At 45.9% G+C, this 13,024-nt stretch overlaps 1 protein-coding gene across 2 annotated transcripts in view; it reads left to right on the forward strand.

Moving 5' to 3' along the window:
* The first annotated feature begins 771 nt into the window (after window positions 1-771).
* HSD17B12 (hydroxysteroid 17-beta dehydrogenase 12) overlaps window positions 772-13,024 on the forward strand; it is a 154,257-nt gene continuing 142,004 nt past the window's right edge. The window contains exon 1 of one of the 2 annotated variants that reach the window (XM_072791186.1): window positions 772-1,081. In XM_072791186.1, the coding sequence (XP_072647287.1) occupies window positions 922-1,081 (160 nt within the window). In that variant the 5' untranslated portion in view covers window positions 772-921. The remainder of the gene's footprint in view (window positions 1,082-13,024) is intronic. The other variant, XM_072791187.1, reaches the window with a different exon arrangement.

Here is a 13,024-nt window from a genome sequence, read left to right on the forward strand (position 1 = left end):
CTTTTCTATCTCCCCACCCCCTCCAAAATTTTTTTTTTTTTTTAGATTTTTAAAAAGAGAGTAAAGAAACCTCTCTATCGTCATGGAGTCTCTTCCCCAAACTCCTTATTCATCAGCCTGTGTTCCTCTATTTCTCGTTCATCTTCCAGCTCCTATGTCCCCGTGCGTGGTCCTTACCTGGTCCATGGTCCTTACCTGGGTCCATGGAGTTATTTGCCCTGAACTCCAGGGCCTCGGAGACGCGGCGCTTAGAAGGCCCCCGTGCGGGTCACCGGGGGAAGGTGCCCGCCGCGGCAGGCACAGACGCGCGCGACGCGAGCCTCGACCCGGGAAACTTCACGAGGGCGACGGCGGCACGTGCACCTGACGGCAGGATAGAGCCCCTGGTGGGAACCAGCCCGCGCCTCCCCGCCCACCTGTTACTACCGCCCTCCATTCATTCGCAACATCGCGGACCCCGCCCCCTGGAGTCCCGGGCGCCCGCCCAGCCGGGTCTCGCGGGCCAATCGGAGCGCAGCCTCCCGCAGGCGTGAGCACGGCCGCAGCCAATCAGCGGCCGGCGCGACGCGGTGGGGTGAGCCGGGCGGCATCCCGGGGGCGTGGCGACGCGCGGGGCGGGGCTGCCGCGGGATTGGCAGGCGGGCGATCAGCCGGCGCCGAGGGGACCCGCGCCGGGGGGCGGGGGGAGCGACGTGGGCGGGGAGCGAGGCTGGAGCCAGCCAATGGCTGACGCGCTCCGCGCAGAGGGCGCGCCGGATAGCCAATGGCGGCGCGGCTATGGCGCCGTGGGCGGGGCTTAGGCTCGAAGCGGCGCCGGAGCCGCGCGCGTCGGTGTCGTCCTCGCGGTCACGGCCCGCGCCTCTTCCTGGATTCATTCATTCGGGGCTCCATTCACGGAGGTAGTAAGGCCCGGCTGGAGCCATGGAGAGCGCTCTTCCTGCCGCCGGCCTCCTGTACTGGGTCGGCGCGGGCACCGTGGCCTACGTGGCCCTGCGCCTCTCGTGCTCGCTCTTCACGGCTCTTCGGCTCTGGGGTTTGAGTCACGAGGCAGGGGTCGGGCCGCAGCTCGGAGAGTGGGCAGGTGAGTGCAGCCCGGCGCCCCGCTCCGGGCCCCCCCCGCTCCCCGCGGGCCCGCTGGACCCCGGCCGACCCAGGCTGGCCCGGCCCGGCCGACTGTGGAGGGGCCGCGGCGGGGGGCGGGGCCTGGCGGGGGCGGGGCCTGGACCCCTCACCTCGCGGCCCCCCGGGCGGTGCCCGGCGCTCGGCGGCTCGCCCCCGGGACGGCGCGTGTGTGTGTGTCTGTGTGTGTGTGTTTTAATAAAGTTTTTCGCTTGATTTGAATAGTGGCCCCGTGCGCAGGACGAAAGGCATTCTGTGGACTTTGCGGGGCATGAGGAGGGACGAAGAAGACGTGGAATTTCACAAGTCTTCCTGCCTTTTTTTTTTTTTTTTTTGAAACTTGCCTCTCTCCCAGTTATTTGGATTCGGTCTGTTTCGTAGGATCTACGGGGTTTTGTTTTGTTCTCGATTGTCCTAAACTTCCCTGGAGTCCTGCGGTGTCACAGAGCCACCGCTTCTGCAACACGGCTGCTCTCCAGGTAGAAGTCAGGAGCAATTTTTTTTTTTTTTTTTTTTTGCAGAAGGAGGTTTATAGGAAAAGGCCTCGTTCCATTCCGCTGGCGGGCCCTAGAGGTGTAAGGGAAAGGTCGCGGGGGAGAAGTGGGGAAATCACTTGCATTGAAGTTTTGTGCTTGCTTTCTTTTTTTTGTTGTTGCTTTTCTGACTTTTTCGTTTCTTCTTTTTTGTTGCTTTTCTGTCTTTCATTTCTTCTTCTTTGTTGCTTTTCTGTCTTTTTCGTTTCTTCCTCCTCCCCCTCTTCTTTCTCCTCCTCCCCCTCCCCCTCCCCCTCCTCCTCCCCCTCCTCCTCCTCCTCTTCTTCTAAACCAAGTAGTGTGCTGTGGTCGGTCTCTGTGTCTGCGATTATCCTGCTATTTCATGACTGAACGTACACTCACTTAGCATTTTGATTGAATCTTGGAGTGATTAAGGATTGCTGTCAGACTAGGCTCAAGTAAGTACACAAATAAGGCAACTCCACAGTCCTCACTTTATTCATTCAAAAACATTTAAAGAAGTTAGTAGGAAAAAAACATAAGAAATTTAACCTTTTGGACAGCGACGTAAAGAGATTTCAAGCAGGAATGGATGGATGTGTAAGAGCTTTGTCCAGGATGTGAAGCAACTATTCACGTTATAATACGTATTTTATTTATTCATTCATTCATTCACTCATTCATTCATTCATGATAGACATAGAGACACAGAGAGAGAGAAGCAGAGGGAGAAGCAGGCCCCATGCAGGGAGCCCGATGCAGGACTCGATCCTAGGACTCCAGGATCAGGCCCTGGGCTGAAGGCAGGCACTAAACTGCTGAGCCACCCAGGGATCCCATATTATAATACTTATTTTTAAAAGTCTCTTAGTGTTTTCTGATATTCCTTGAAAAAGAAGTGAAGTGCTCAACTTGATTATAATAGAGTTTATGATTTCACAATTGACTTGCCTAAGTTCTTGATTTGGAAAACTTGCTTGTGAACTTTTGAGATAGTTACACAAGATTCCAGTGCATTAGGAAATCGCATATCAAGATGAAGTTTTGTGATTTGCCAGCAAAGAGTAATGATAATAACTTTTTTTTTTTAAGATTTTATTTATTTATTCATGAGAGAAAGAGGCAGAGACACAGGCAGAGGGAGAAGCAGGCTCCACGTGGGACTCTATCCCGTGGGACTCTATCCCGGGACCTCTGGGGTCACTCCCTGGGCTGAAGGCAGACCTCAACCACTGAGCCACCCAGGTGTCCCTTAATAACTTTTTTTAAAATAATTTTAAAAAACTTTTTATTTATTTATGATAGTCACAGAGAGAGAGAGAGAGAGAGGCAGAGACACAGGCAGAGGGAGGAGCAGGCTCCATGCACCGGGAGCCCGATGTGGGATTCGATCCCAGGTCTCCAGGATCGCGCCCTGGGCCAAAGACAGGCGCTAAACCGCTGTGCCACCTAGGGATCCCCCTTAATAACTTAAAAAAAAAACTATTTAAAATATAATAGGCCCCGGTGACTAATAACTCAGATGGTCTAAGTCATCATTGAAAAGGTTTGATCCCAGAGGAAGGATACTTGCTAAATTGAAGGAAATGTCTAAAAAATTTAGGAAAGAAATTTGGACCAGAATGCTGAGATAGAATAGAGAGGATCATAGTGTTGTAAAGTGACTTTGTGATTGTTGAGTTCAGTCTATCCTGGATTGTTAGAAAAATCTGTTCTTTAGGTACTTAAGCAGAAGAAATGATAACTTGTTATTTGTAACATTACATATATGTGGTGGCCTGAACTTAAAAATATTTACTTTACCTCTCCAAATTCAAGAAGTCTTTGAAAAACAAAGCCTTCCACAGCTTTGTATCTGTTGGAGGGATGCACTGAAATAATTTGACAAGCAAAGCAGCAGAGATGATGCTTGAATAGAGTTAAATTGTGATTAAAATTAGGTAGATAATTGTTTAACCGAAGTTAGGACTTAAGAATTATTTTTAAATTAAATTAATAAATTTTAATTAATTAATTAATTAGCACTCACAAGTTTTCTCCCCTATGAAATTGGTATCTTAATCCTGTGCAGCCTTCTTTGAATAAATGGTGGTAGCAGGCAGTACTAGGGAGGCATTTTCTACTTTGTAGTAGTAGTGTTTAACATCTTCCTCTCCATAACCAATTAAATATTTTAAGTTTGATATAGTAACATTCATTAAGTTGATAATATATATTTATTGTTATTGTTAAGTTTCTTCATGTGCATATTAATTTAATTAGTTAATTTCTTCTCAGATTTTAGAATCTGAAGGGGAGGGGAGTGTGGGTCCCCAATTTTTTTTTTTTTTCTTTTTTGGTCTTTTCCCACAGTAACTGGTGCGTTGATGTAAGTGCTTGTAAACTTAAAAATGAAGGCTTGGAAAAATAAGTCATGGGGATGTAATGGACAGCATGACAACTTTATTTTTTTATTTTTTATTTTTTTAAAGATTTATTTATTTATTTATGATAGACATAGAGACAGAGAGAGAGAGAGAGAGGCAGAGACACAGGCAGAGGGAGAAGCAGGCTTCATGCCGGGAGCCGGACGCGGGAATCCTGCAGGGATCCCGGGACTCCAGGATCGTGTCCTGGGCCAAAGGCAGGCACTAAACCGCTGAGCCACCCAGGGATCCCCGCATGGCAACTTTAGTTAATAATACTTTACTGCAAATTTGAAAGTTGCCAAGAGATTAAATCTTAAAAGTTCTCATCACAAGAGGTGTCTGGCAGGCTCAGTTGGTAGAGCATGTGACCCTTGCTCTTGGGGTTGTGAGTTCAAGCCCCACATTGGCCAGAAAAAAATTCAGTAAATAAGTATGGTGATGGATGTTACCAAGACTTACTGTGGTGATCCTTTGATAAATATACAACTATCAAATCATTATGTTGTACACCTGAAACTAGTATAATGTTGTATGTCCTCATATCAACAAAAAATCAAAACCCCCAAAACTTGTAAAAACTTGAAAACGGAGATGCTTTGCAATCAGTAAAAATATTTCAGACCACATATTCTTTAATCTAGTTAGGGTTTTAAGACCATGCATTACTTGGCCCATACTCAGGTTTATCTCCTTCATGTAATCCAGAGTGAAGTCCTCTCTTTTCTCTAGTTCTGTCCAGTACAATTCCCACTCCAGTGAGTTACGCTGATTTCACCAGGTCCCTAGCAGATGGGTTTTGCCAGTTTTGCCTGTCATTGTTAGGGGATACTGCCTGTATTTCTTAGGAGAACAAAGAGCTCCTGTGGAACTGGAGCTTTAGTTGTTTGAAGGTCACTATGGCAAGAGATGGGAAGAAGATTGCTGACAAAAGTGGTCAGTTTGTACTAAATAAAGGAGAGAACAGTCATTACTATGGGGCAATAAAGAATGTAATCTGTAGGCTTTGGTTTGAGCATAGATAAATTTTGCATTTATTTGAGCAGTTTCCATCATTGCAATTAATCTAAAATGATTGATACAGAAATAAGGTGGAGGTGATAGATGGAAAGGCAAGGTAAGTATACTTCTAAAGCCCAGATACTTTATAACCTTAGGCCCAAGACAGCACTCTGAGCTCGTATTTTTAGTTTTTAATGGAGAGAATAAATAAATAAATTCTTTGCTCCAGGCAGCAAAGAATAAAGGATCCACTAAGCAGTTAGATTTAAAAAATAGCTTTATTGAGATATAATTTATATACCATGGAATTCACCCATTTAAAGTGTCCAGTTCAAGATTTTTATTAGACACAGAGTTGCACAACCATTATAATCTAATTTTGGAACATTTTCATCCTCTTTGAAAGAAACCCTGTACCGATTAGCTGTCACTCCTCATGCTCTACCCCCTCGAGCCCTAGTCCGCCACTAATCTTTTTCTCTATATGCATTTATATATATGCCTATTCTGGAAATGTCCTAGAAGTGAGATCCTACAATGTGAGATACTTTTGACTGGCTTTCATTTTCACAGTGTTTTCAAGGTTCCCCCATGTGGTATGTTACAGTGCTTTGTTTCTCTTTTATTGCTGAATAATATTCCATTCTGTGGAGTGGGTTTAGATGTTGCAAAGGGTCTTTACCGCTGCATTTTGCTGTTTGCACATCTATATTAGCAGATCCCTGAGATTTTGCAGCTGTGGATGCTGATGGAACTCATTTGGGCCTGGTGTATTCCAAGGTTTTCCTAATTCAGTGGACAATGAAGACAGAAAGGTCATGGGGTGTGGGGTTCTTTTGTAGCAAAAACCATTAATCAAACTGGCTTTGCTTAGCCAAGCTCCAAGAATCAAAGGGTTCTCAAAATTGGGTGTGGTGCATGATTGTTGTTTTTACATTGAATAACTACACAGGATTGGTCTAGTTACATCAGGGGTTGAAGGCTGCTTGAGTAACCAGGGCTCATTGACAGTAGGTCCCTTTCTTTAGGCTTTGAAGTATCACATGATTTGAGGAATTATGTATGAAATGTTAATTATTTAAATTGGCAAGCCCAGAAGAAATATTAATAACTGCCATTTATTGAATGCTTGAAGTGTTCCAGGCACTTGACATAGATTAGCTTAAATCACCCTTTGAGCTATGCCCTATTATCCCCAGTGTACAGAGGAAGAAACGGAGGCTTAGGTAAATGACTTCCTTTGTCTGTGGCTTCATAGCCAGTGAGTTGGAAGATGAGGATTTGAAGCCAGTTTGTCCATTCTGCAATATGCAAATGCTTGTGTGTTGGTGATTGGTTTATAGACTGCATGGGTACTTGGGGGTGGATTCCTTTATATCCTAGGAATGTACTAGGTTTTATTTTATTTTTTTATTTTTGCAGCTTTTATTATTTTTATTATTTTTTAAAGATTTTACTTGAGAGAGTGAAAGAGCTAGAGAGAACATTCACGCATGCAACAGCACTAGCAGGGAGAGGGAGCAGCAGACTCCCCACTGAGCAGGGAGCCTGACCAGGCCCATCCCAGAACCCTAAGATCATGACCTGAGCCAAAGTCAGATATTGATGCTTTTATTTTTAAGTAATCTCTTCCCCCACCATGTGTTTGAACTCACGACCCTGAGATCAAGAGTCATGTGCTCTACCAACCAAGCCATTCAGGTGCCCTGGAATATACTGCTTTTTAATTGAAGGCTCACTTTTAAATTTGTACATGCTTGGTGTTTCTGGAAGCATTGTGGTCTAGGTAGCACGTTTTAGAATCAAGTAGCATGGGATTTTCTTCAGATTTGTAATCAATGAATCTTCTTGCATGCAAAAACATTGGAAAGGCGTTCAGATGCCTAATGAAGCAAAGTTTGGCCGTCATCACTGTGAGTGGATCGGACCTCAAATGCTGTTTTTTTTTGTTTTTGTTTTTTTTCCTGTTTATCACTCTGGCATTCTTTGTGGATTTAGTGATGCTCTGGAGGTCCAGCTTGGTAAACATAATAATAATATGCTCCCTGTTGACATTCAGGAAACTCAAGTATAACTCGTCTTGCTGGTGAGTTGTTGATGACAGTCCTGCCATGTTTTTTGTTTGTTTGTTTGTTTGTTTTGTTTTTTTAAGCTGTGTTTTTGGTTGTTTGTTTTTTGTTTTAAAGCAGAGCAGGTGGATGAGGGCAGAGAAACAAATGAATTTAGTCATAAAAGTTCTGGAAGATAAGATACCTTTTCATTCTGCACATTAGCTCCAAAAAGGGAGTCGATGGGCCTAAATGGAGCAGGCTGTCCAGGTTGGAGTTTGCAGGGCAACCTTAAAGATGTAGGGCTAGAGCTGTGTGAGACAAAGCAGGTGTATCTGGAGAACCAGAGCTAAGAGCCTACCTTCATCTTACGTGGAGGGGAAACTAAAGATGGTTTCGTGGTATTAGAAATTCAGCCTGTGTACTCTGAGCTGGAATATCTTTTCCCCACACCTTCTCATTAGCCCTCATTATTTCCTGCCACTCTGTTTTTTTTTTTTTTTCTTTTTTCTTTCTTTTCTTCCCTTCCTTTCTGTGCACTGTTAAAGTTTCCCAATTAAAAGTCAAACCTGAACCCCCTTGGAGACTCACACCTGGACTTGAAATCCAGCTCCTCTGCTTACTAGCACTGTCACACGGAGGAATGTATGAAGCATTCATAAGCCTTATTTTTCTCCATCTGCAGAATGGGATAATACCTGTGTTTGTTTCATAGGATCATTGTGAAGGGCAAACAAGAAACAGATAGTACAGTGCCTGGCACACAAATGCTTAATAACATTGTTAGTAATATTAGCTGTAGTAGCATTCTGCACTAATTACTTGAGCTAGTTGACAAGGTAAGGCTTAGTAAGAGCAAGTCCATATGGATGACCACATCTTCAGAAAGAAGATGACCATTGCTGCTTCAACTGAAGTTGTTGAGCTTCAAGACTAATTTTTTTTGGTTGTTTTGCGTGGTTGAATTGAGGATAATTTCTTTCCGTTCCAGAAAAAAAAATGTGTTGAAAGATTTAAATAATGAGATTTATAAGTTTAGAATACATGGGTAAGTGGATTTGAATAGATCAGTTCCAGTACCATTAAATGTCTTTGTAGAGAAGGTATGTTAAAAAAAACTTTTAAAAAATAGTGTATCTTTTTCATTTGGGCTGCTATAACAAAAACACCCTGGACTAGGTGGTTTAGACAACAATTTTTCTCCTGGTTTTGGAGGCTGGCAAGCCCCTGATCAAGGTGCTGGCAGATTTGGTGTCTGGTGAAAGCTGTCTTCTTGCTGTGTCATCACATGGCAGAAGGACCAGGGAATCCCTCCAGAGGCTCGTTTACAAGGGCACTAATACCATTCACTACACTGCACCCTCTTGACCTGCTCACCTCCCAAAGGCCCTGCTCCTAATGCCATCACGTTGGGGGTTAGGATTTCAACCGAAGTTTTGTTTATACCATCTGAATTCAGTCTCTAGCACAGTGGATCCTTTATTCCATTTCTTTTATCATCTTTAGTGAAAATAAAAATAGAGCCATTTTCCCATGTCTTCTGAGATAGACCGAGATTAAGGCTGGGAGGCTGGGTAAGCAGAGGCTTCCTGTGCTTGGAGGAGAGTGTGGTACAACACTGTTCATCTGTCCATCCGCAGCCAGACATACTGGTGAGTGCTGCCGTGGACCTTAGATGGACCGTAGTCACATGAGCAGTTGTGCTGCATTAAGTGGTGGAAAGAAGACACGCCTGGTTGTGTGAGAGCTTGGGAGTGAGGCGGCTGAGGAGGGGGCCAGGGAGGAGGTGGGCTGATGAGAAGGGAGGGGCAGCAGCAGGAGCAGAGGGAATGGCCAGCCACAGGCAGGCATTGGCCTCTGAGGCTGAGTCGAGGTTGGAGGACTCGTGCAATGGCCTGAGTGACTAGAGCCAGCCAGAGTGGAGGGGTGGGTGTGATGGGAGAGAGAGGGGCTGGGGAAGGAGCCAGGCAGCAGGGCTGTTTCACCTCCCCCAGGACTGGGAGAGCAGGGGAAGGGATTTGAAGCAGAAGGAGGATGTTGAGTTTTGCTTTAGACAGAATTCCCGGTTTCTGTGACCTTCCTGACGTTGCTGCGTTGCCGCAGAGATGGACCAATGCAAGTTATTCGATAATTAGTCAAAATTGCCATCAAGAAACCCAAAGAATCCCAAGTGCAAATTCATGTTTTAGACCATGGAGGCTGCCGCTGTGCCCTCCTGGTTATCTGCTTTCAGAGACCATTTCTCCCCGGGGGAGAGCTGATCTCTGCGGCTGGGAGGTGCTCTCCTCAGGGCCTGCGGGCCGGGCCCGTTGCTGAGCCCGAGGGGTCCCGCCGTGAGGCCAGGCCGCAGACCCGGGCGAGCGGGAGCGGGAGCGGGAGGCGGCCACAGCCCGGCGGGAGGAATGCTCCACAAGGATGCTCCACGAGGAATGCTCCGCGAGGATGCTCCACGAGGAATGCTCCGCGAGGATGCTCCGCGAGGAATGCTCCACGAGGAATGCTCCGCGAGGATGCTCCGCAAGGATGCTCCGCTGAGCTTACTCATCCTGCCCAGTGGCACTTTGCCAGGTCTCTGACTGGCGGTTCCCGGCAGACTATGCAGCTTCCAGAGGTCTCTGTACCGCCGGCAAATGAGGTTATTTTCTATTTAAATGAGGCAGTCGGCGGGGGACGGGAAGGCAGGCTGCCAGACTTGGATGGAGCCCACGGCCCGGAGCACTCGGGGGGTTAGCGCTGGGGACGCCCGGGGGGTCGGCTTGGGCTCAGGGCAGCACCGTGCGCTCTGCGGGGGGCTAAAATGTTTGACGTCGGGCACAGATGGTTAACCTCCGAGAGGAACTTCCTTCATCTACCCAATGGGGCTGATACTCTTTAGGAGTGTTAGACCTGAAGGGACAGGTGACTGAGGCGCCAGCTTAGTCCTCTGTGGTTTTTGTGGATACCAAGTAACATACTTAAGGACCTTTTTTATTTGTATACCTTACTCTTACTTGATGAAGAGGGATCCTTGAAACCAAGAATATAATTTTTTAAAAAATTTATTTATGATAGTCACACAGAGAGAGAGAGAGAGAGAGAGAGGCAGAGACACAGGCAGAGGGAGAAGCAGGCTCCATGCACCGGGAGCCCGACGTGGGATTCGATCCCGGGTCTCCAGGATCGCGCCCTGGGCCAAAGGCAGGCGCTAAATCGCTGCGCCACCCAGGGATCCCCGAAACCAAGATTATAGTTCACTCAGCCGGTAAACTTAGACATTTGAAGTTCTGAACACATCAGTTGAGAGGTAATTAGCGTTACTTGAGCAGGCTTTCTTGCTTTTGTGAAAAGATTCATCAAGTGCTTCCCTGAACTGTGGCTCCCCTTAGTGAGCCTAAGCTTGGAGGTTTAGGAAAATTCAGTTCTCTTCACCTTTCCAACTAGATTTGTAAATGTTCTTTAACTCCTCTTCTCTCACCCCGTGCACAGTCCTTAGGAAATCCCATTGACTCTAACTTCATAATATTCAGAATCCAGTCCCCTCTGCACTCTGGTGTAAGCCACCGAAATCTCCTGCCTTGCCGTGATGGCAGCCTCCTGTCTGATTCCACACTGCTCCACCCCCCTCACCCCCCAGCCAATTCTTTTTTTTTTTTTTTTCACCCCCCAGCCGATTCTTAAACAACAGCCAGTGATCCTTGAAAAGCTCAAGTTGGATCATGTGATCCTCTGCCCAGATCTCTCCAGTGGCTTCTCATCCTGTTCATATTAAAAACCAGAATTCTGGGGATCCCTGGGTGGCTCATTGGTTTAGCGCTGCCTTCGGCTCAGGGCATAAACCTGGAGTCCCAGGACTGAGTCCCACATCGGGCTCCCTGCATGGAGCCTGCTTCTCCCTCTGTCTCTCTCTCTCTCTCTCTCTCTCTCATGAATAAATAAATAAAATATTAAAAAAAAAACTCCTCTGATAGAAGGGGCTTTGTTTAAAAAATAAAAAAATGAAAAATAAAAACGAGAATTCTTTCTGTGAGCCACCTGCCTCCTGCCTTCTTTTACCTGTGACCTCATCTCTGTCCACTTTTCCTCTCTCTCGGTCTTCCTCCCCCTCCCTCCCTCCTTCCTTATCACTTTCACTTCTTCCTTGAACAGGCCTCCTTGAACTCAGTTCCTTGGATATGCTTGACACTGCTGCCTTGGAGCCTTTGCTTATTCCCCCTCATGGAATGCTCCTCCCCTAGATAGCCACGTGGCTAATTTTTACTTCCTCCCGGTCTTTCCTCAAATATCACACTGTCCGTGAAAATTTCCTTCCTGCCTTTGAACTCACAGTCCTCTCACCCTGACTCCACTTCTGATCCCCAGTACCCTGCTCTCCTGGTCCTTTCTGTCACAGCACTTGCCACTGTCTCCCATCCTGTATACTTTGCTCATTTACGATGTTTCTTGTTTGTCTACCCCGTTACGGTGGAAGCACCACGAAGGCAGACATCTGCCTTTGTTCACTTACGTATCACAAGCACCTAGAACAGTGCCCGCACACAGTAAATGCTGATAGGCATTTGTTGAATGAATGAAAATACCTCTTAGGGTTTTCCAGAATTTTTGAGATTAAGGGTTAATGTACTGGGAGGGGGGGTTCTAGTCTCTTTCTGTATTCTCTTAAGTGCTTAGTTATAAATCTAAGAAATATTAGCAGTTTCCCAGACTCTAAAACAAAATTATTTAGTATAAAAACAAAATGCAGATTTTAATATCAAAAAGAAGTTCTCACAGTATGGACTCTGGAACTAGATGACCTGCTTTTGAACCCCAGCTCTGCCAGTTACAAATTATGTCACCTTAACCTCTGGGCTTCAGTTTCCTCTTCTGTCAAACTGGGATAATAATAGGTTTGAAGTAATGATTAAATGCATTAAAGGGTATAAAATACTTAGAGCAGTCTTTAGTGTTTATGTACTAAATGCTATATAAATGTTAGCTGATGTTTGTCTGCTCTCACTTATTTGTGGAGATAATTCCTTTTTTTAAAAAATATTTGTTTGTTTGTTTATTTATTTGAGAGAGAGAGAACGAACATGGGAGGGATGATGGGCAAAGGGAGCCCGGAGAGCCGGACGCAGGGCTCGATCTGGGGTTCCAGGATGACCCGAGCTGAAGGTGGATGCCCAACTGATTGAGCCACTTAGGGCACCCCCTGTGGGCATAATTCTTATTCCCATCTCTGTCCATCTTCTTGTTCCCAGCTTTGTCTCAAAATTCTAATAATTTACTGCATATTCCTTTCTGGGTGGTTATCAAAGATCTCAATCCTAGTGTGCCTATAAACAGCTTTTCTGCTCTCCTTAGCTTGTTCTGGACTGCCTTATTTTTGCTAATTTTAGAGTCACCCAGCCTCTAAATCAGGATGGCGAATTCAGATGTCTCCAGCAGGTAAAGGAAGTGAGTGAATGGCCCAGGTTGTAAGTACGTGTGTGGATACTGCGTGGTGTTGCGGCGTGGACTCTCCTCCAGTTGTGACCCTTCTGTAACATTGGCCTTGTCTTCATGGATTTTTCATCAGAAGCCGCAAATAGCCATTTTCACATGGAAAGTTTCTTAATTTTTTAAGATTGATGCGCATTTCTCAAGTTTACTCTGTGGGCCAAATAAATTACACCAGTGGGCCAAGCGCAGCAAGTGGCCACTTTGCTCCTCCATCTCTACGTCTTCCAATCACACTTTCCTTTCCGCCTCTAGAGGAGTTGGCGGGATCACACGGAATGTACCCGGGCAGGCTTTCTCCCATCTGTGCTTTTCCAAGCTCCCCGGTGTGTCACCTCCCGATTGAATCTTACACTCTGTTGCAAGTTTCATCTTCCAAAAAAGTCTCCATACAAGTTACCCATTACATGTTCCACCAAAATTTCAAGTTACCTAATGTCTATGCAGATCTCAAGCTCCTTGGCCCTCTCTCCTCATGTTCTTATGCTTATTTCTGGTC

The sequence above is a fragment of the Canis lupus genome, chromosome 21 (genome assembly GCF_048164855.1).
Source record: "Canis lupus baileyi chromosome 21, mCanLup2.hap1, whole genome shotgun sequence".
Classification (NCBI taxonomy): domain Eukaryota; kingdom Metazoa; phylum Chordata; class Mammalia; order Carnivora; family Canidae; genus Canis; species Canis lupus.